Source organism: Drosophila montana, unplaced genomic scaffold (genome assembly GCF_035044405.1).
Source record: "Drosophila montana isolate Dmon_TW-CO22-7 unplaced genomic scaffold, ASM3504440v1 contig_3257_1, whole genome shotgun sequence".
Lineage (NCBI taxonomy): Eukaryota > Metazoa > Arthropoda > Insecta > Diptera > Drosophilidae > Drosophila > Drosophila montana.
In genome coordinates this window covers 253770-278058 of record NW_026998140.1, presented here as the reverse complement: position 1 = coordinate 278058, position 24289 = coordinate 253770, and the positions used below count along the sequence as shown (strand labels likewise).

Below are 24289 nucleotides of genomic sequence, written 5' to 3'. Positions count from 1 at the left end.
TTGACTCATGACGTCAAGTGCTTGTACATATTTATAAGTGCTCAAATACTGAATCCTACAATATCTCAATGCTAGCTTCAAGTAGTAGATGTCAAGCTGCAACTTCCTAAATGCCTTGCAGAAGAGTTGCAATGATTTCTCTTCTTTTTTTTGTTTCATAAAAAAACTGCACATTCCAATGAGTTTTCATTCATAAAAATAAACAAACTCAGGTGATGGAGAAACGCAACTGCTGAGCACATGAGTCAACGCAACTGTTGCGCTTTATCAGGCATTTTGGCCAACGGAAATAAAATGTTATTAATTTTAAATTGTATTTGATCTCTAGCAAATTTAAGGAATTTCGTTGGTAGCCCAGTAGCCAAGTTGGGTTCAAAGTATGCTCAAAAGATACTCAACGCAAATTACAAAAATAAAATAAATAACATCGGGACGTAAACTTTGGCGCGCCGACGTTTAAATACCCTTGCAGACGAACGTTTGTTCATATAGGAGTCATATAATATATTTGTCCGGTTTGATACGGTCTTTTAGATAGATGTGGGAAATTGTGAAGCTCGTATTTGCCGAGTTTGTTGAAAATTTCTTGAACAAAATAGAATATCTACTTTTCAGTATGATATAGTAGTTCCATATTGATTAGATTTGGCTTAAGTGTGGGGGAGCGTGGTTGGAGTCGTAAGTGTAAGGTTAAGTTTAATTATCCTTAAAAACCAAAACGCCTTTCATATAACAACTTGATAATTGACCGATCGCTCCTATGAAAACTATATAATAAGTGGTCCGAGGCAAATAAGAAATTTTTTAGAACTTTTAATTGTTAAATTAAGTCAAAAGATCCTGAAAAACTTAAAATTTCTTTATGCAAAAACTAGATTATTGATCAAACCCATGGCTGCAATATGATATAGTGGTCCGATTTTGAAAAATCGGAAATATTCAATTTATGTAAGATATCTTGACTAAAAACTTTTTTCAAACAAGAATTTGTTTTCTGATCGTTCTTTTCTATGGCAGCTATGTGATATAATAGTCCGATCTGATCGATTCTTGCAACAAAAATACAGATCTTAACAAAGTTACAGAATTATATCTTTAAGACTACGAGATATAGACACCGATAGATGCACATCACTACATCGACTGGGAGGTTGATACTAATCAAGAATATATATATATGTGCTTTATGAGTTCGAATATATATAATTTTATTATTTTCTTCTATAACATTGTGTCTTAATTTTTATTCTTACAAATATTTACAGCCAACTATCAGCTATAACCCTTCCTGTAACGACTGACAAAATGGAAAGGGTATCAAAAAAAAAAAAAAATGGAAAACAAAACTCGGCTAGCTAAACCACGTACGCTTACCAATACCTGCATAATATGCACCTATACGTGTGTCGGGCCTAGGAAATCAGTTACCTGCCATTTCGCAGATACAATTGTATTTCGAGATAAATACGCGCGAGAGAGAGAAGAATCGTTAAACAAACAAATATAAACAAAAGTCAAGTCGAGAAGTTGAGCGCATTTTGCTACTGAGAACGTCTCGGAGTATCTTTCTAGCAGACACTATAGATGTGTGTGTGCGTGCGTGTGTGTGTGTGTGTGTGTGTGTGTGTGTGTGTGTGTGTGTATCTGTGTAGAGGTTGTCCGAGCGCTGTTTGGTAAGAGTCAACCACGCGATCGCTTTTGTTGCCAGTTTCGCGTTGAGTGTGGCTCGAAGCAAGTCGCTGGCGGCAGACAAAGCAGAAAACTCGCGACACGAAGGCTGCAAACAGAAAATTTTTTTTTAAATAAACAAAAAAGTGGAAAAAGGTGTTCAATTAAAAAGAAAAGCTGCAAGCATTTGTGGTTCATAGTTAGCAAATAGTTTTGGCAGGCTGCCAAAAAAAAAAACAAGGCACAAAATTTGCACAAGTGAAACTAGTTTCAAAAGCGGCTCACACATACACACACACGCACACATATATACACACACACACCCTCTACACTCAACTCAAGCGAACTGAACTGGACTCAACGCTGCGCGATCCCCAAAACGAAACAAAATTCAAAAAAGAAAGAAAGAAGCTTGGCCAACAAGTTAGCCAGCGTGCGGGCCGGGTTATGAATCATAGCCAAGCGTGCTGCGAGCCAACAACTTCGGCAGAGCCCACCTCAGCGCCTCTGCGCGCTATGTAAACCAAACAAAGGCAACAGAGCAACAACAGAGCAACAACAAACCGACTTTAAGTCCGAAGCAGGGAGAATTTTGAGGCGACGTTCCATGTCTGGCCGGGAAATGCGTCCACTGTCGCTCTCCATTGGCGCCTCGCTGCTGCCCAGCTTCTCGCTGGCGACCGCCGCCTCAAATAATGCCGGCGTCGGCGGCAACAACAATTCCGGCCGGGATTGCTATGGCAAACTCTGTCATACCGTGGATGAGTACTGTTCCATGTTCGCCGAGAGCTGCATGCCCTGTGCGAGCATCTGTGACGACAGTTCGCACAATTATCACGCGGACACCTGTATCAAGGAATGCTCAGGTGAGTCTGACGATCAAATCGCAAACCATTTGCCAAGAGACTGGCTCTATAATTAAATTGAAGTTTTCAATTCATATTGCGAGAAGAGATTGTGAGGCTGAAGAAGGGCATATGCGGTCAGACAAAAAATGTTAAATAAATAAAATAAGTAAATAAATAAACTGAGGAATAAAATAAAGAAATTGACTAAAGAATTAAGTAAATTGTAAAAATATAAATTGATAGAAAAAATATTTACAAAAACATTTCTTTGTTGCAGGAAATTATTTTTTTTTATTTATTTGCTTTAGAAATAAGTTTTTTTGTTTAAATTTATTTATTTATTTGTTTCAGCAATAAGTTCTTTTGTTTATATTTATCGACTTTCTTTTAAGCATTTGGGATAACAATTTTGTGGAGTGTGGCTTTTGTGCGCCTTTGTGCTCAGGTATATGTTGCAGCCACGCCTATTTAGGGCGGACAAGCCACGTAAAACGATCTCTATCATCCACAACTTAGGAGCTAGATCCAAAGATCGAATAGCTCCTCCTTTTCATATTACCCAAAGTCACAGTTTAAGCGACACTGATAGTTTTAGAGTCACCAGACCAGTGAAACTCGACAGAGTATTGTGCAGTCGGTTGCAGCCGGCTTTTTTTTATACATATTTCTCCATTGAACATCTCTCGTCTCGAGCTCACAGCAGTTAATTGTCGTTTCCTAAACAATTGATTAGCTCATTGTTTGTTGACTATGCAAATTCGATTGGCTACTCGATAAGTAGCTGTTGCTATTAACAGGCAGGTTCACGGGTTTTTGTTTAATATATAGTTACAGTTACCTAATCATCAAATGATTGCAAACACAAAATAAAATTTCCGGGGTTCGGTTTGTGGTTTGAATCATTTTCCTTGCCTTTGGCTGCAGTTCATGATTTTTTTGTTTTTTATGCAAATAATTTAATGTAAATAAAATTTAATTTAAATAAATAAAATTGAATTAAAAAAGAAATCATTTAAATAAAAAACAAATCATTTATAAATAATTCGAAAGCGCTTTCTTTACCCCTTTTTTGCTACGGTCTGCTTTAGGCTTGGGAACGCCTGCTTTTTGGACTTCGGCTCAAGGATCAGGTCAAAGAAAAACAAAAATTCATTTAATTGGACAAATTTAATGCGATTATTCACAAGGATATAATATCACAAATATATATTTTTAGCAAATTATTCGTCTATAAATAGATTCCTTTTTAAATTGGTATTTACTTGGTATTAATTATACAAAGAATGTTATTGTTATTTGTGGGAATAATTGCTAAAAGTATTAATCTAATTTTTGACTTTCCCTGACTTAGATGGCTTTTGTCTAGAACAATAATAAAATTCATATAGCGGCCAGATATTCCAGCCAATATCCTGCTCTTTACCTTAACGATTGCGTCGCTTAGCCAACCAGAGATTCGAGCCAGCATCCTTCTAGACAACTCTTCCATTGCGAACTACCAAAACTGCATAGAAAGTTCTATATATTCTGGGACAATAGAAAACTCCATATATTCGAGCCAGCACTCTCCTTTTTGCCTAAACGATTGCGTCTCGTAGGCAACTCTTCTATTGAGAACTTCCCAAAACCTAACCTAATATCAGCCTAATCAATTTCTCTTGATCCCTTTTCCAGCCTACAACAGCTATGAGCCTCTCAAGGCCGACATACACAACATCCAGAGCAATCAGCAGGTGATGATGCTGCTGCTGAGCATCATCTGTATACTGATTGCCCTACGATATGCGGTGAAGTTTTTGAGCTGGTTCCGGCACAGCACTTGCCTAAAGCGCTTGAAGAGCCGGCTGCTGCCCAAGCCGCAGCAGAGCAATGCCAATGGCAAGGATCTGAATGCCACCACGATGCAGAATCCGAATGCCTTTTACCGTGACATCGAGCGGGCGCCTTCGCAGATCAACAGCGTGGCAGGTAGATTACAGATTTATTTGACTACCTGCATTTTGGGCAATCATTCATATTGCAATCGTTTTTCATTTTACAAGCAGGCGCTGCCGAGGGTTCCGTGTTGACCACGCCGACACGCTATCCGGCGGAGAATAGCACAACACCAACAACGGTGGTAACTGAAATCGGGTATGTGTATGATAATCAGGCAATGGTTGTCACGCCCGTTACCGAGAAGCCGGGACCGACCGCAATGGCTGCCTTTTAAAGAATTTTGTTCATCCGGAATTGTCATCTCAAACATTACGAGCAACAATGTGCATCAGATTGAAACTAGTGATATTTTGTATATTTTAAAAAACATGTTTTCCATTGATATTGAAGAACGCTGAAATACATTACTTTAAGACTAATATGGCACTAAATATAAATACACAACTCTTATAATATTCAAAAATTGTTCGATTGTTAAGAAATTTGTAGATTTTCGATTAATTGTGGCGGCCAGGCGATTTTCTGTTTATCAGTTTATCAACACATCATTTGGTATGTGCGATAAATTGTGGCGGCTGGTTGATGAGTGTTGGTAAATGCAGTGCGTGTCAATCGAATTTTTAAATCAAAATGAATACCAAGAAAAGGAAAAGGCCGTGTGTAAGCTTACAAGTATTGTCATTTATTTTAAAAATTCGTTATTCAAATCGTTTTCTAACACAAAAGACTCAACATTAAATAATATTGAAAGTTGGCAAACTCTTATAATTATAACTCCTATATGCACATATACATATATAATGCAAAATATGTGTATGGCTTTTTAGTAGCAAATTTACGTGGTATCAAATGCTTTTTAGAAACTAACAAAGTCCGTTTGCTTACAACTAGAACGTGCGAACCTCATAAATCAGCCTTAAACGTATATTAAATCTATAGCTAAATAAATAAGTTAAGACTAATTGTGTCGTAATTGTGTTTTGTTGTTCCTCAGACCCAATACTGATTTCGGCGCAGCAACGGATTTGTGGGCGGCGCCGAAGGCGGCGAGCTAACCGAGCCGGAAATCGAAATGCTCTGCGGCACGGATGCATAGCCAGCAAAATCGTTGGCCATGTCACAGGACGAGCTCCAGGCATCGTGATCCACGTGATAGGGATTATAGCGTTGCGGCAGCATCATCTGCTGCGGATCGCACTGATCGTCCGTTTCATCCTCATCGGGATCGTAGTCGGGATACTCGTGCTTATACGATTCCACGGGTATTATCTTGCAGTGCGGTATATTGCTGAAGCCCGGCAGCGGCGTGGAATTTCCAGTTGCCGGCACCGAGTCCGCCTCGGAGCTGGCATAATGATGATGATGATGATGGTGATGCTGTGGACTGACCGACGTCAGGTCCGGTGGACAGGGCAGCGGTGGCGGCTGATCCTTGGATATGTCCGCCTTACGCTTGCGTATATGCCTCATCTTGAGCAAGAGCAGGACAATCAGCAGACAAATGAGGAGTATGAACAGGGCACAGCCCACGGCCAGGTAGTTAATAGATATATCCGCATTGCCCAGATGCACCGTTTCCGTTTCCTGCAGCTGGGCACGATACTCAATGGCGACTGTGGCCTGTGCCGGCTGCACGGTTTTGATGAGCAGCTGATAGTCAAAGCTATCAGTGTCCGCCTCCGTCTCATCCACGGAAGCGTGCGGCACAAAGTAGACAACCCCGCTGCGCAACTCCTTGTACGAGAAGATGTTGGTGGAGCGTTCATTTTGGGCATCGCCGCCATTGAATCCCGTCGTGCTGCTGCGTATGATCTTCCGCAGCTGACCCGTGGCCGGCATGCGCGTGACGACAAACTTGGGATTGAATTTGTTCAGCTTCAGCGAGAGCGGATTGTCATTAACCAGATAGCTGGTCAGCCGGATCTTGCCAGCCGTCGCACCCGAACCGGACTCCGCCTCACGCATGGCTATGTCGTTGATCTTGATGACCGGCTCCACATGGACCAGCACGTCCACCTGGGCGGCATAGTTGCTGCCCGGCACATAGGCGCTCACCTGGAACGTGTCATTGGACCGATTGAGATCGGTTTGCATGTAGCTGATCTGCGATGTTTCCAGCTGCTGCTGATTGAACCGCAGCGTCGGCTGATGCTTAAACAATATGATGCCATACAGCGGCGAGTTGGTTATGTTATAGGCCAGCCGGTCCAGCTTCACGTTCGTGCTCAACCCAATCTGCTCCAGCCTCATCGCCGCACTGGTGGCGCCCTGCTGCAGACTCACCGGCGTCTGTGTGCCCGCCGGCAGCAGACTTATAGGCGCCACTTTAATCGTGAATATTTCATAGGCTGGATTAAATTGGCCATCCGTCACGGTGAAGCAGAAGGTCGTCGACTGCGGCATGCCAAAGTGCACATAGATGATGCGATCGTTGTTGATGTCCGCCTGCGTGAACTGATTGGAGAAGGCCAGCAGCTCCTCCGGCTGGCCATCGTTGTTCAGCTTCTTGAGCACGCCCAGCGTCGGACCGCTCATCACATCATAAATAATCTCCTCCGGCGGCGTATCCTTATCCTCCGTGAGCAGCACATTGCGTGTTATCGTTCGATTCTCGCCCTCAACCACCGTCATTTGGGGCAGATGGGTGACCAGCTGGAAGGGCTGATCGTTGATCGGATTTATGGACACGGGTATCGTCAAATTGCACAAAAATATGTTCCTGTAAAGGTAAATATATAATTAAAGATTTATTTTGAATTGTTTATGTACAGAAAAAAAAAATTAATTCAATTTTTAATTCATTTTTTTCTTATTCTTAGATCCGTGAACCCAGATCTGTGATCCAGGACTATTTCCAAAAGTAAGTAGATCAATTTAATACAAAAAACCAAGCTTCAATTTTAATTGAATACATTTTTTTCTAGAATTCAATCCTTGTTCAACTTACCCCTGCGTGAGATAGACGCCCATAAGTATGGTATCCTCCAGGGTATCCGTGTGGTCGTGTATGTAGTACACTTTCTTGGTGAAGAAGTCGCTGGGATGATATCGCTGCATGGACTTAAACTCGTGGCCGAGACCAATGCTGCCGTGCGAGGGCTTCTGTGCGGCCTCTATAAACAGTTCCGGATTGTTGATGCCCGCCCGCGTTTTCAGATACTCCAAAATCTTGGAGAAATCCAGCTTGATGGGCACCGAGCCGCCCTCGTCCACCGTTAGCTTGGAAACGGGCAAGAATCGCAGTAAGCCACCCGAAGATACCGATATTTCTATATTGAACTTTTGATCCAACAGGCGATCGCTGCGCTCGGCCACCACGTCAAAGTAGAAGGAATCATTGATGCGGAACTCCATAATGACCGCTGTGTGTTCGTAGAAGATGTGCCCGTTGTCCACATCGTTCTGGGTAAACTCGCTGATCTCCTTCGCATAGCCATTGCCCAGATATTCGTTGACGATGCGTCCCAGACTCGGCGGAACTGTCACATTGTAGCGTATCTCGCGCTCCTCGTCTGAGCACTTGAAGTGCAAATGATCGCGCAGGATTTGCTTCTTAGTGAGCGGAAAGACGTGTAGATTCTCGTTACGCTCGACCAGAATCTCAATGGGCTTGATCTCTATGTTGAGCAACTGGGTGCTGGTATTGAAGAGTCCATCCGTGACCACAAAGGAGAGCTCGTTCTTCCGGGAGTTCGCATCGTGCATGAAATAGATCTTCTCGGCGTTGAGCTGCGCCTGCGTAAACTGTTCGATCTTGTGCAGCGTGGAGGATTTCTCGGCCAAGTAACCGCCGTAAATGTGATGCACAATGTACGTGAGATTCTCCGGCGGCGTGTCATAGTCCTGGGCCACTAAAAACAGAGATTGTCAATCAGTCAATCAATCAATCAGTCAGTCAGTCAGTCAGTCAACTTACATAGATCTGTATTCCGGATGACATAGCGACCGCCATTCCACACCTGCAGACCCGTGTTGGTGACAATCATGGGCTCCTCATCGTTGACCGGCACCACCGCAAGCTCCAGGTCAAAGGGCACGCTCTCCTTGTTCCTGGCCATGGCAACCATGGTGAGGCTATCCGTGCTATTCTCGCTGCCATTGTGCACATACTGTATGCTGCCCTGTTCGAGTTGTTTTTGTGTAAAGCGCTTGACCTTTGAACTGCCCGCCAATATATGACCCGAACTGGGCGTTATGGTGACTATATACTCCAAGATCTTTCCCCGATAATACTCCGAATAGGGCTGTATATCCGTGGCGCTCAACTGCACCGTCTTGCCCTCCACCACAGAGATGATGTTCGCGTGCATGTACAGCTTTTCCGGTATAATGACGATCTTTAGCATCAGCTGACGCAGCCAGGTAATCCCGTTGGTCACATCGAACACAAAGTAATCCGAGGATTGATTAACACCCGCTTGAATATAGAACATCTTTTCTGTATTAACCGACGACTGATCGAAGACCTTGCAGTTGTATTCATCGTCAAAGGACATCGACTGCATTTCCAGATACCCGTGCATCGGCGAGGACGTTACCAGGAAGGTTATGTCACCCGGCGAAATGTTGGGATGCACGACCTGAGATCAGTTGAGATTCGTTTGGGTATTATGTTCGAGTTCGAAATATCTGCTTCTTACTAACTTACCTCCAAAATATCACGTGAGATTAGGACACTTGTTGATTCCTCCACATAGAGCGTGTGATTCTGTTTCACCTGCAGCGGCTCCCAATAGGCAGAGGGATAGATGCGAAAGATGACCTCACCTTCGGCTGTTATGTTCTTTATGTGCACACGATATCTGTAAAGAGATAATATTTTTTATTGGTCACGATAAGAAAACTAAGGTATCTTTTCTTTAATTCATAGGAATAATCTACGGTAAGATATATTTTAACCGAAAAAGAATGATTAAAATTGGATTAATATCGACCTACATTATAATATAGCTCCTATAAGATCGATCGGTCCAATCGCACGGCAGAGAGCGTTTACCCTTCCGTGGGATGATTGTGACTTTTGTGAGCGTAAGAAATAATTAATGTGTGAATGCTTTACATTCCGTTATATGTGTCGACTGCAGGCAGCAATCGCAGCAGAGAGCGAGCATTGTGAATCATATGAGAGGGAGAAGTCAGTCATTGCCACGCCATTGGTCGCACTGCTTTTGATCCCGTTATCAAAAGTGTGGGCGCAGGAGTTGCAATATTTGTGTGCTCTTTGTTGTGATTGTATTGGTGTGAGTGCTGGATCAGCGTAGGCGCGAGCTTTATAAGGCGATTTAGTCTGTGCGCGTCTGTCCTGTAAACCGGTCGTGTTTTTTTTTTCCGCGTGTGAATAAAAACGTTTGCCAACAAAGTAAAATAAACTTAAACGAGAGTAATTTGTGCCGTGTGTGTTTGTTATTGGCAAATATCATATGTGTATACATACATATATCTATATTTATATGAATATTTCCGTCCTTAAAGTTAAATAAAACCAGCGATAAAGTGCGTATTTGTTGGTGCATAGCTTTTTCTTCACCCAAAAATTGGCGCGCATTCTAACCAAATTCACAGCCAGAGAGGGAGCGAGATAGAGAGAGCGCGAGAGTGAAGTGAAAGCAAGAGAGTATTCTGCAGCTTTATATAAGGGTAATCGTGCTCTTATAATATAGTTAAAGGTAATCGTGCTCTTACTTAAAGAATTATAATATGGTTCGGAATTTATTTCCCTTTTTATACCCTTGCGAGGGTGTTATATTTTTGCAACTAAATGTGTAATCCTAAGAAAAAGTCGTCGGCGATCCCATAAGTATATATATTCTTAATCAGTCTACTTCTGTTTCTAACTTCTCTCTGGGCGGTAAAGCCATCTTGATGAAATTTCGCGTTGATCCTTAGAACTTTGTCATATTTCAAACTCAAACGGATTGGTTCACTGTAGCAAAAGCATATCAGAATCGGATAACTATATCATATTAATGAAAAAACTTTCAATTATTGAAATATACAGGAAATCTGCTCTGTGTCAACAAGATACCTTCTTCAGCCTTAAATATTTACTCAAGATTTTGTTTTAATCATATATGGTCCTTAACGGATAAAAAACGGATAAGACCTACCTGACTTTATCCATCGATGCAATTTCCGTATTCCAATAGACCAAACGTTCGCGTTCGATATCCAAATGTGTAAAGTTGCCCAGGGATGTAAAATTCGTGGCCTTATGCATGACTGTACCATTCTCCCGTTCCGCTCCTCCCCGCTGCCCGCTTAGATACATGAGTATGCCATAGGAGGGCGGCTTGATCACCTCATAGTAGATGCTATCCAGCTTCATGTCCAAATTGGTTTCCAGCACAAAGTCCGTATTCTTGAGTATCACGAATTTGCCCTCCTGCACGATGGACGCATTGGCGGGCAGCATGGACACAAACGGATCCGAGGCGCGTATCTCCAGCTGACCATTTACCTCATGCTCCCGATCCGTAACAATGAACGAGGCAGTGCCCACATCCGGACCGCTGTGCTGGAACATAATGCGCCGATTGGCAATATCGTCCTGACTGAAGCTGTCTATAAAATGGCCAGACTTATAGAAGGCGCCATTGGTGCTGGACACGTGTATATAGTGTATATCGGTGTGATTCGTGTTCACATCCGCATCGAGGTACTGCAAAGCGGTGGGATTCAGTGTGCGTATCCCGTTGCGCACCACGTGGAAGACACGCTCGACAGCACTGCGATAGGGTTCATTGTCGTTGACCAGCTTGATGTGCACCTCCATTTTGGCCACAAACTGCAGATCCGTCTCATCGCCGGACAGTATGAGCAGCTCGAAGCCGTCGAGCGTGGACTCCGTATCGTCGTGACAATAGTAGATATCGTTGCGGAACAGCTGCTCCAGCGTGAACAGCTCAAGGGGCGTGGTCAGGCCCGTTTGCTCATCGTACTTGCACACCAGACCGTGAGCCGGCGGCACGGACACCTGGAACTGCAGACTCTCATAGATATTGAAGCGTATCTCGAAGTGATTTTTCGTTATCAACGCCCGCTCGCCCTCCTGCACCTGCACCGTCTCGAACTTCTGATAGTGCAGCTTGTGCGTTAGCTCGCCCAACGGATTGAATATGATCTGCAGCTTGCCGACGACATCGTCGCACTCGGCGACAGACACCACGAACTCCAGATGATCCGTAAAGCTCGAGTAGCAGCTGTGATGCGTCTTATAGTGTATGCGCCGTTTGTCTATGTCCTGCTGCGTGAACGAGTCCATCTGCTTGGCCGCCTTGCGTGATCCCTCCACATAGATGCCGCCGTATTTGGTCGGCTTGCTGATCTTATAGATGACATTGCGCGGAAAGCTGCCAATGGGCACCGTCTCATAGTTCAGCAGATTGTTGGTCAGCAGAAATTCGCGCGTTCCATTGATTGCGATCACCGCCGGCGAATTGCTGGCAATGCGCAGCCGCGTGAAGGTTATCCGAAAGTCAAAGGTTTGCGTCGTCACAAAGCCAAATGAGGCAATGAACTAAGGGCAAAAGAAACATTATCAGTGGGGGAGAGAGAATGTGACTGTGTCGTAGGAATTCGACAGATTATTGTGGCTTCTAAACGAGATTCGAAGAGGTTTGCCTAGTATCGACAGATTACTGTAGGTTTTCAATGAGATTCACACAGGTTTGCCTAGGATCTGGATATTACTCTGGGTTCTACGCGACATCCGAAGAGGTTTACCTAGGATCTATAGTTTACTCTGTGCTTTAAACGAGATTCGAACAGTTTTGCCTAGGTTGAAGACTAAAGGTTGTAAGGTCGTTTTATTCACAAATAGCATTTATTACCCGGCTTTGCCCTGGCCAATTTATCTATTTTTCTAGCCATTTTCCGCTCGAGTAAAAATTATAATGTAATATATAGGTTTGTAATCTTCCAAAATTGGCCTCGCTTCTGCCTACTTGGTACACACCTTAAATGCGTCTTGCCAAGGGAAACGATATTCGAACTGGCTTATCTAGGTTCTAGACTTAAGGTTGAAAGGCCTTTTAATTTATTAGCATTCATTCACTAGCATTCATTGCCCGTCTTTGCCCTGGCTAAACAATCTTAAAACTTTTCCATCATTCCACCCATTTTCCACTCTTCAAACTTTTCTCTTTTTCCACCCATTTTCCACTCTTCAAACTATTTTCTTATTCCACCCATTTTCCGCTCGAGTACAAATTATAATATAAACGTAGTTCCTTGAACATACGTCTCCTACTTTTACTTTCCCCTAAAACAAAACCCCCTTATAGCTTTGTAATTTTCCACCCATTTTCCACTCTTCAAACTATTTTCTTATTCCACCCATTTTCCGCTCGAGTACAAATTATAATCTAAACGTAGTTCCTTGAACATACGTCTCCTACTTTTACTTTCCCCTAAAACAAAACCCCCCTTATAGCTTTGTAATCTTCCAAAATTTGCACACTTGTTACACACCTTAAATTCGTCTTGCCAGGGGAAATCGCTGCTGTGCAGATACCGAATGTGTCCCAGCAGCAGTTGGCTATCGGTGAACCATTCCACGTTGACCCAGGTGCCGTCGATCTGTCGCAGACGCTGCAGTGCGCCATGCTGTGGAGGCTTCACAATGTCGTAGCGTATATCGATGTGCTCGTCGACCGCGTTGGTGCCAATGGAGAGATTGGCCGGGGACAGCAGCAGGGAGCTCTTGTGTATCATGATGAGGCCCGTGTTGTTGACCACACGCAGCTCCAAGGGATGCACCGAGACGGGCAAATAGACCGTGTCGCTGGTCTCAATTCCATCCGAGACTTGCAGCAGCAGCTGATAGCTGAATGCCTCCGTTGTGGTCGAATTGTACAAATAGGAGACCTTGCCCACATTCACGTCCGCCTGCGAGAAGGTCATCGTGTGTATGCCCCCGACCATAAAGCGGCCAAAGGCCTCCTGGGAATTGGCCGACGGCATTATGGTATAAATCAAATCGGCGGGCTCACTATCCGGATCGGCGATATTGAATAGATCCACGTCCAGCACCCGCTCGATGCCCTCAATGACGCGCAGAATCTTGTGCGAGTGCAGCTGCAGCTGGGGCGGATCGTTGACAGCCGTGATATTCGCATGGAGCAGGAAGCGATGCTTGCCGAGTATATTCTCGGGTATCTTGTGCGGATCCCCATAGATTTGCATATCCAGTGTGGCATGGTCGTTAAAGTTCTCCAGGCCATTGTGCACATACTTCAGCTTGTCTGTGGCCAAGTCCACGAGATTGAAGCTGCGGCAGGGCACAAAGTTGGCCTTCTCCGGCGAGTATTGCAGCAGTTGGCCATATTTGGGCTGTTGCACCACATGGAAGGCAATCGACTGCTCGTTGAGGCTGGGATAGCGCCGTGTCTCGAGCAGCACATCGATGTGCTGGGGCGAGAGGAAGGCGGTGCCGCCCTCCAGCAGCTGCATGGGCGACACATGCAGCAGCTCCAGCTCCGGGCTGGTCTCCGTGAAGATCTGCAACAAATAGCCACAATCAAAATGCCAAAACGGGCAGAGTACAGTAAAGCTCACCTTGAACGGACCCTGAAAATCGGCCTTGATGCAGTAGGACTGATCGCAATAGCATATGAACTCATCGACGCCATGCTGACTGCATATGCCGCTCTTGAGGCAGGGACTGTGCTCCACACACGGATACTTCCACACACAGTTGAGGGCCAGGTGGCGGGAGATGCTCATCTCGGCGAAACCCAATGCGAGGCTATTCACTTGAAGATTTCGCATGCAGCCCTTGAAGCTGAGCTCGTTGATGCGCAGCCCTTTGTTGATCAGCCGGCGGCGCATCTCCTCCTGCACGCCGCCAAAGAAGACGCTCTTCTCAAGATTTATGCTCGCCTTCGTCTCATTAGCGTGCTCGCCCCGATATGGCCCCGCTGCTCCGTCGTCCAGCTGCAGCTCCGCCATGACGGCATTATAGCGCAACGCCACACGATGCCATTTGCCATCGGCGATTGTCTCATTTGTCATGAACTGCACCAGGCTGCCGGCCTTGTTGAACGTCAGCTTTAGTTTCTCATCCTCAATCTCCAGCAGCAGAAAGTCGTAGCCGCCATTGAAGAACACCGTGCCCGACTCCGTCATGGTGCGAAATTGAAACGAGAGACTGAAATGGTAATCAGATGCTTAAAACTTGCTCAGCAGATCTTTGCGACTTGTTGCTAAAAACGTTAAATCTTTGATTTGTAAATAATCTTTAATTAATGCCTGCAAAAAGGAGCTTCAAGTAGGAGTTATTTAGTTGGGAGTGCTTGGCCAGGAGATACCCTAAGCTGAAGACAATGTTAACATATTTTCCTTGCCTAAGCATTCCAGCTTCCTTCTATGCACACACAGCGGCTGTGCTTCTTCTTCCCTTTACCCAACTCTATTTATGGGAAATGCATTCTTGATTAACTTCGGTGCTTATAGTCTGATATTTATAGAGCTTTCAGGGTCTAAATATGGGGTCAAAATGTGTGTATATACTAAGGAGCGAGGCTATACCTTTAAGAATGTCCATTTTTCCAATTTCGAGGGGCATAGAGGGAAGTATCCCAAATGTGAAATATTTTAAATATGTATATACCATGCAAGAGCCCACATACCAAGCTTGTTGTAACTAGCTCTTATAGTTTTCGAGTTACGCCTAAGAACCATGTCTTTAAATCGATATTTATCGATTGTATAAGTATTGAAGGAGGTATCGTAAAAATTATTATATGTACATATATGTTTTATGTTCTGCGTATGGCATAAAGAATGTATATTTGCAATTTCAAGACTCCAGCTATTGTAGCTTATTAGATCGGGGGCTTCAAACGGACGGGCATGGCTTAATCGACTCAGCTCGTCGTCCTGATCAAGAATATATATAAATTATGGAACGCATATAGAGGGAGCTATTCGAAAAGTGAAATATTTTATACATATCTGTATATACTATACGATAGCCTACATAGCCAGCTGGCTGTAACTACTTCCTCTAATTTTTAAAAATCAATTTTTATCGATAAGTATTGAAGGAGATTTCGGAATAATTATGAGCTTTATCTCTAAATTGTCATTTTTTCTCACTCCACTTACCTCTCGCCCGTTGCATGGGATTCCTTGAGCATCAGCGCAAAGGAATCGTTGCTCAGGAAACTGATGCTATCCTGAACCCCGCCGTCGAATTCATTGCTGCAGGTCCAGGCGACGCCGGTGCTGGTCGTGTGGCCGGTGCGATCTTTGGCACGCTTTATGATGTTGATGTTGTTGTAAAAGACCTGCCACAATAAAAGCGGAAAGAACTCGATTAGCACATCTGGTTAAATTGCCACGGCTGGAGGCGCCGCGCCACTCACGTCCGATATGCAGCCGCGAAAACCGATGACATCGTTGAGAAACTCGGCCGTAAAATCGCCAACGCCGCCGAGAAAGGTGCCAAAATGCACATTCAAAGCTGGCGAATCGTTTGGCAGCTGTTTGCGCATTATGTGACCGTCCACCTGCAAGGTGACATTATTCTCGAAACGCTGCACGGCCACATCGTGCCACTCCAGGTCGTTAAGTGGCTGCTTCTTGGGCGAACGCAGCTGCAACAGAAAAACAGAAAAACAGTCAAACAGAAAAACAGGAATCGGTTGTGGCATTTCGCTAAAATATGCAACAGGTTGGCGCGCTCACCTGGACCACATCCCGTTCGATTTTATAGCTGAAACTGATCAGGCCGCTCTCCAGTCGCAGCAGGCAATAGTCGGTGCGACCCGCCGCCAGAAAGAGCATCGCATCCGCCTGTCTGGTGCGAAACTTGACGCGTATGTTCGTTGACATTTTGGCCTCCTGCAGCGGCATCGATACATAGCCATCGCCAAATAGCGAAACTGTAACAGCAAATAAACAAATTGTAATGGGCATTTCATCAGATACGCCCTGCCACATGTGGCATGTGGCATCTGTTGCAATCTATACAAGCTCCACTTGATTGGCTTGAGCTGCCCATCGAATTGGCCAGCTGTCAGCCTGTCAGTCAATGTCTGTGCACTCTGTCAATCTATCTAGCTATCTATCTACATATCAATCCATCTATCTACATATCAATCCATCCATCTATAGATCCATCTTGTACTTGATTTGCTTAATTAGCTGTGCCGCAAAGTTTGCCCTCAGCTCGCAATATCTTGTGGCCCCATTCTGTAGCCTCGTTATGCTCTTTGACAGCGCAGCACAAGTTCATTTAAATGATCTGAGAAGCTGTAGCGATAGGTAGACAATGTAATTTCGTAAGCTTTAGCTACAAATAATTGATTGTAACTAAAGAACTTTAGGTTTTAGTTTAAGATATCCTTCAGATCATTCAATATGATCTTATCTCATGGAATTCAATTATGCTCTTATTGCAATTGTTATTCTTATAAGTATTTAGCTTGGAATAGTAATATATCAAAAGAGCTAATCGTAACTCTAATAAGTATATTCTCTAAGAATATTAATTTTTTTTATTTATTTTGAGCGAGTTTTGATCTTAAGTTGCCTTTGATTTTTAAGAAAATGAAGATTATATTTCTTTAGTTTATTTTATTTACAATTTTATGAAGTCTTTTTTTATTTTAAAGTTCTTAAACGAACATTTTTATAATAGTCTTTCCTATTTTTCAACATTGACATTTCAAGGCATTTGGATGATTTTTTTAATGTTTATTTTTTTTAACATAATTATTATTTTTCTTACAACCTGCCCGCGCATGATTTATGACCGAGTTTTTGTTTATATAGCAAATGTAGTTGTCACATTTTGGGGGCTCTATTTCGGATTTATTTTGGTAGTTTTACAAAATATCCAAATGCCTCAACTTTGGCATCAATTTGTAGCACAGGCATTTGGTTCCAAAATCTGTTGTCTGGACGTGCACGTATTGACCTAACCCACATTTAGAAATTTATCTGGATATATTTTTGAGCTGCTTGAATAAACATGCAACAGTTGCACGCACACACGCACAACCGACGACAGTCAACAAGATAAACAAAGCCAAATGAGAAACAAATAATTTGTTTGTTGTTGTTGTTGTTGCGATCAGCGTCGGCGTCGGCGTCGCCTGCGTTGGCAGAGCCGTTTTGACGCCAATTAGCAGCCATTAGGCGTCAAAAACTGTCGGAAAACCTAAAACACTTTCCCAACTCAATGCATTGACCTACATTAAGATATTGTTAAGAGCTGATCTTCTTCTTGTTGTTGCTATTGCTGCCAAATCTAACTGGCAGAGTGCTCTAGTCGGGCGTACCTGACTGGATGATACTCTATACATTCATATGCGACGGGACTACTTAGTTCTAAACTAAGAAAAGTTCATTCTTAAACAGTTTCTGTGTTTTTTTTGCCGAACATTTAGGAATTTAAAGGACTTATGCGTAGCATTAAAATATGAATATGTGTTTAAAAAATCAAGTCCATACCTATTAATGTTAGGTAAGGTATCCAAAAAGTGGATATCTATGGATCTGAGAGCCTACTATATAATAATTGACAAATATACTAACTTTGGTGTACCTAGCTCTCATAAGCTTTCAAAAATTCTTAAACTAATAGGGATAGAAAATCGATATTTATCGGCTTTAAAGAAAATATGTGTCAACTTTGGAGACTAGTTTTTATAAACTCCGAAATATGCCCAAATGATCAAAACTGAAAATATTATTTATATTAATTTAAATGAAACGGTGGGATGCTTCGATAGGAAGAGTACACAAAAGAAGAGTATTTAAATGAAATGGAGGGATGTTTTGATGGGAAGAATATCTAAGAAGTGGAAAATACTTGGTCTTATGCTTAAAGAAAATCTATAAAAAGTTTTTTTGATTCATGCGTCTCAAGTTGTTGTAGTCTCCAAAACAAGCTCTAATAATCTGAACTGACAATATTTACCCATTTTTGAGAAAATGTTCGTCTACTGTGAAGGCTAGCTTTTATCAACTTCGAAATAATCCCAAATAAATAGGACGGAAAATATATATTTATTGATATATATCGATTTTAAAGCAATGGTGGGATATTTTTATAAGAGTATCCAAAAAATGAAAAGCACTCGATCTGAGTATGCTCAAATATTGCCCACATAAAGGTATACAAACTTAGTTGGTTGTAAATTTAATAAGCTCCGAAATTATTAAGAAATAATAATTAGAAATTATCGATATTTATCGATTTTGAAGAAACACCGGGCTTTTTTAATCGTTCGGAATAGTCGCTCTACAGCAGGTAACCTACGTTTGCATTAAACTTTGAAGCCCTTTACCCATTTTGAATGAAGTGTTTAGAAACCTAAGTAGATGCGCGGGCGTGCGGCAAGTTGGATGTTTGGTGGCAAGCATAAAGCGTATATATCCGGAAGTTGCAAGCAATTTGCATCCGCAGTCAACGGCTGCAACTCAAATGTCGGCGCCGCAAACAAATGAGACGTCATCGTCAGGCAACACCAACGCAGCCGGCATGCACATTCATAACGTGTGGCAAGTAGCGCGTTGCAAGAATTATGGCAACAGATGCGTTGCAACTTGCCCAAGCGGCATGTGACATGCTGCACCGTGCACCATGCACATCAGACACCAACACCCCCGCTCGCTGCCATCCAAATGTGAAATTTATGTTTATCTGAGCTGCTGCGAGTGGGGGCAACTCTCCAATCGCGCCGTGTTGGCAAGCGAATCGGTATTTATGTTATGGCCAATGTTTATTTGATTTGAGTTATATGTCGCATTTGGTCGTTCAGTTGCCCGACTTTATACGCTGCTTTTTATGCATTCGCTTTGATGGCCACACAGCGGCATTTTCTTCTCTCTCTCTCTCTCTCGAGATTTAATTAATGCTCTCAGGTATTCGGATTTCGCTTGTATTTCATGTTTCATTTTTATTCCGACATTGACAATTTATAAAATTTTTTGATGATGCATTTTCCTTTCTCAGTTAATTTTACTAATAATGTCACAGTTTATTGCCGGGCTGTGTGATTTGTGCGCTTGTTGCGTGTTCTTCGGCGAATTGCAATCGAAATTTATGGATCTAGCTACAGTTTTTATGAACCTGAACTAATTGATGAAGCGCTGCAGAGAGATAGATATATATTCTCTGATGCTATTTGTGACTTACGTTTGCAGCTGGAATTGACATATTTTTATGATAAGTATAAATGGATATGACGCGCAGAAGGAGTTTATCATGTTATCGATAGCACCTCCCTTGCTCTAAATATCAATAAATATCGATTTTGAGATTTGGTTTTTTAAGTAAAACTCGAAAACTATTAGAGCTAGGTAAATAAGGCTTGGTATGCGGATTTTCTCAGCCCATTTTCTTCGAGACTGAAAAGAACACAATTATAAAGATAGAGCCTTGCGCCTTGGTATGTACACACATTTTTATGTCCCATTTAAGCCGGGAAAGTTTCATAAAGATCTGACTGTAAGCACCGAAGTTACCCAAGAATACTTTTCTATAATGTGGGGAAAGGCTGAGAAAAGCAACGACGCATAGAAGGTCTACAAAGCCCTTCGAATATTAAACATAATATTGAGTTTTTCTTCTATTTTATTTGCTTAGCTTTTAAACAAAAGCCATTTAATGAAATTACCGATGAAACGCTTCAAAGATATCTTTAATAGACTCCGTTATTGGGAATAGAATGAGGGAACTCTATCATTAACAGCTTGAGTCTAATGTGACATAAAATCATAAGTATGTTAATTGCAATAGTTAACACATGCTTTCCATTCCCGTCAATTTCTTAGCTCATTATTACGCCCCAGTCATATCTGGGATCCAAGTTGATCTTTATAGATGGCCAAGCCAAGTCGAAAGATGGTTGCTGGAACAACACTTTCACAGGCAGAAAGCCATTTGCCCCCTTCGCGTGCTTGATTCTCAAACATTTTATGGCTTCATTCGACAACTGAAGAGATCAATTTAAATCAAATAAAACCACCATGAACATATAGCGAAATACATTTAAGAGTCCATTTGGTTAGGCGCTTCACCAGTTTATTACATGCCAAGCCGCGGCCGATAAACATGTGGAATGCGGCCGCGGGGAGGCGCATCGCAGCCTAATTAGACCCCGGGGCCACATAAAATTCAATTATAAGTATGCATTTGGCCTTTTTCCTTTGTATATTGTTTTTTTTTTCCCTATCAACAACTGACAAACAATAATCGAGCAACGGCAATCGACAAGTCATAAAGACAAATGTTCCGGAAGCGATGACAATGTTGTGGAGAATGTTGCTAAAATAAATAAGAATTTTCAATTTGGAAATTTTTAAGTGTAAATGCATCTGCACATCTACGTGACTTAAGCAGGCAGTTAGCGGAACACATTTTGATGTTTCTGTTGAAAGCAAGTAAATAGCAAGTAAGTCCCGAATGCCCGACTAGTAGATACTCTAAAAACAGCGTGAAGCTGACGATACAAACATTCGAACGTCCTTCGATTCATATACGTATTCTTCTTCCCTTTGTCTACACTGTGTATGGGTAATACCTCCTTGATAAACTTCGGTGTTTATAGTCCGATCGTTTTGACATATTCAGGGATTTTATATGGCATACGATAGTGTGTACAAAACAAGGTTCAAGGCTCCTCCACAAAAAATAACTTTCCCCAATTTTGCAGAGAATGGAATTAGAAGAAAAACGAAACATTGAAGCATATTTCATTCGTATATACTAAGCGAGAATTCTCTACCTGGCTTTTATAAACTTCAAGTTATTCTTAAAAAATCAAGTCTCAAAATCGATTTTTCACATTATTATTTTAGCATTATTATCGGGGAAATGGGAGGAGATATCAATGTAAAAGTTATATCTCTTTTTGCGTATATTGTCTAGAATTTAGTCGTCGAATTTGGTAGCTCTAGCCTTAATATTATTTGAGCAGTGCTTGAAAACTAGATATGCATATCGATAATTATCTGTTTAAAGGAAATAAAAGGAGTTATTAAAGAAAATTTAAAAATTTGTGGCCCTAAGTTCTTGTCGGATCTGAGATCGACGCCAAGGTACAGACGTACATAGATAGATCGGAAAATCTCATCATCCTGATCAAAACAATATATGTTCAACAGGGTCAAAGATAGCCGCCTCTGCCTCTTACAAACAATCGCACAACTACATAATACTCCCTTTTATTCATGTGCGTTGCAGGGTATCAAAATAATGAACAATCAAGAAACAGCAAGAGCAGCAAAGCACATGGTGCGCCAGATACTCAGCTGCAGAGTCACAGATACATTTGTATCTGTATCTGTAGCCGTGGCTATGTGTATGTGTATGTGAAGAGTGTTAAAATTGGCACAATGCGTTGCGCGTGTAAATGATTTACATTTCGTGTTGTATAAATACAAATTCAGTGAAAATCGCAAATGAAGCAAAAAACAATAACAAGAAAATTGAGGAAAATTCGCGTTGACTGTTGCCGCTGCATGAATCATGCGTCTTCAAAAGTGACGTCACGTGCCAACTAAAAATATCAGAAAATCAAATAAAGCAAAAACATTTGCGCCCAAGACCAAGCAGCCAAAAATAAGCGTGCATATACTATATAGATACAAACAAACAAACTATATCGAAATATATATAGATATATATATAGATATATATATATGTATGTATGTATTTGTGGTGATGAGAATTAAGAGCATGCCCGCTGTGGCTGTCTGTGTGGCGACTTGCAACGTTTTGTGGCATGCCACAGCGTAGTTGGCGAACGAAGTGGAGACATCGAGCGACAACAACGACAAAAGTGCGCCCCAAGTCAAATGTCAAGCGTGAAAAATGCGTTAAGTGCACAGCGACGGCGCATTTTACTTAACTAGTTGGATTTTACGACCAGCGAGCGGTTACCCGAGCGCAGACACAACCTGAGAAAGTTGCGCCCTAAACAGCCCAAAAAAAAAAAAGACGAAGAAGTAAATAAAATACTGGCACAAGACCAAGTCAAGTTGGCCGGCAGCTAACTCCAGGAAATTACATAAAAATTGGCAAAACATTGAATATCTAAATTTGTGCATATTGAAACCGAAATCGGGCTGGTTACAATCAAATTTCTAGTATTGAAGGCCAGCTACATGGCTAAAGCTATTAAAATGGAATTTCCCTAGCAAATATTTATTTACATTTTCTATTTTGAGCTTTATGGTTGGCCATAATCACATTTAAATGTATTTAATTTATTAGTTCCTAACAGCTGAGATATTTTGCAATTTGCTGGAATATAACAAATTAAATTATGCAGGCTGCCTGGCTGTTTTATGGCTGTATGTGAGCTCTCTTAATAGCTTTTATTTGTATTTGTATCAATTTACGTGCAAGTATTGGTGAGCTTTTAAAAGCTGCTCGCATCATATTCGCGGCTGTCTGTCAAAGCTCTCCAAACGGAGAGCTGTTCCTTAAGATCTTATACATTAACACTTTCAACAATGATATTTGATTACTATCAAACTGTGCATAAGTATTAGTGAGCTTTCAAAAGCTGCTCGCATAATGTTCGCGAATGTCTGGCTGCGTTGCGTACGTGAGTTGTGTCTGTGTGAAAGCTCTCTAAAAGTCTTGCTTTTTTAGACGTTATACATTGAGAGTTTCAAAAATGTTGCGTTGTGTAAAAGTTCCCTAAAATGTTCTGCTGCCTGAGATGTTATACTACCACATTGTGCACAAGTATTGGTGAGTTTTTAAAAGCTGCACGCATCACGTTCGCGGCTGTCTGCCTGATCTACGTCCGTGAGCTGCGTCTGTGTAAAAGCTTTCTTAAACTTTCTGCTATCTAAGTTGTTGCTCAGCTACTATATACTTTTTTTTCATGCTGCCCACAGTGCCTGCCATTTAACCAACATGCAACAGTCGCAAAAGAAGAAAAAAAGAAACGTATCTTGACTGCACCATTTGCAACTCTTTATTTTGACTTTTATTTATTTGTTGGCAGCTAAGTAAATGCAATTTGGACATGGCCCACGTTGGAGCAGCTGCTGTTGCTGCTGTTGCTTCTGCTTCTGCTCGAGTGTCGCCTTTGCGGCCAATTCGTGTCTGGCCATATTTGTAATGAGCATAAATCGTGCGTTGATCATTTGTAATGATAAATCGCATGTTTATGCCCGTGCGGTATTAAGTTCTGTGTCGCAGCAGCAGCTACCGACTGCGATTTCAAGAGCGTAACATTTAATTAACTGTTCTGCGGCCGGACTTACCTTTCATAGTGCTTGCCGTTTGCAGCACTTGCAGCACTTGCAGCACGGCCAGCAGCCATTCAAATCCAATCCGAAATCCACAGAGGCGCAACATAGCGCTGCAGCTGCTTTGAAGTTATAAAAATTACACAGCCAGGAGCTGGGTTTCGTTTTTCGTTTTTCTTATTTTTGTTTTGGTCGTTTTTAATAATTCTGCGTGTTAATTGATTTTTCATGGGGCCACGCATCCGTCGTCGTCGCAGTCGCAGTCGCAGTCGGGCCCGTCCCTCTTTAGATTGGAGAGAGAGCGAGAGAGAGAGAGAGCAGTGTGCTCATAAAAATAGCAACAACTGAGACACAGCAGCACGTCCTGGTCTACGGCTACATAGACAGATGCTGCATGTCATTTCGTTGACAGAACTCATGCGTTTGCACCAGGGGGGCAGCAGACGGCAAGACGGCAAGACGGAAAGTCGGACGGCCCACACTTATAGACAGACAGGCCGTTTTGGGGGCTGATGCCTTTGATGCTATCTATATAGAATTGCGCTCCGGACAGCCTTTCAATATCGCCAACTCTTCTACTGTTTGCTTGATTACGTTTCAATTTGCTGTTGAAG

General features: G+C 42.3%; 2 protein-coding genes across 3 annotated transcripts; one reads left to right on the top strand and one right to left on the bottom strand.

The window, feature by feature from the left end:
• Positions 1–1985: 1985 nt before the first annotated feature.
• On the top strand, positions 1986–4907 carry grnd (grindelwald). Of its 2 annotated transcripts, none has more exons than XM_064690337.1 (3): positions 1986–2534; positions 4191–4484; positions 4562–4907. In XM_064690337.1, the coding sequence occupies exons 1-3, from the start codon at positions 2276–2278 to the stop codon at positions 4726–4728; spliced, it is 720 nt and encodes a 239-aa protein (XP_064546407.1). In that variant the 5' UTR covers positions 1986–2275; the 3' UTR covers positions 4729–4907. The 2 variants fall into 2 exon arrangements, with proteins under 2 accessions (XP_064546407.1, XP_064546406.1); XM_064690336.1 differs by having other exon boundaries at positions 4559–4907.
• A 208-nt stretch (positions 4908–5115) lies between these two features.
• Positions 5116–23915, bottom strand: kon (chondroitin sulfate proteoglycan 4-like protein). Its single transcript, XM_064690309.1, has 11 exons — positions 23691–23915; positions 16143–16339; positions 15821–16051; positions 15561–15742; positions 14010–14601; positions 12924–13952; positions 10562–11970; positions 9103–9256; positions 8371–9034; positions 7402–8305; positions 5116–7173 (listed from the first exon to the last, which is right to left on the bottom strand). The coding sequence occupies exons 1-11, from the start codon at positions 23782–23784 to the stop codon at positions 5445–5447; spliced, it is 7185 nt and encodes a 2394-aa protein (XP_064546379.1). The 5' UTR covers positions 23785–23915; the 3' UTR covers positions 5116–5444.
• Between the last annotated feature and the right edge of the window lie 374 nt (positions 23916–24289).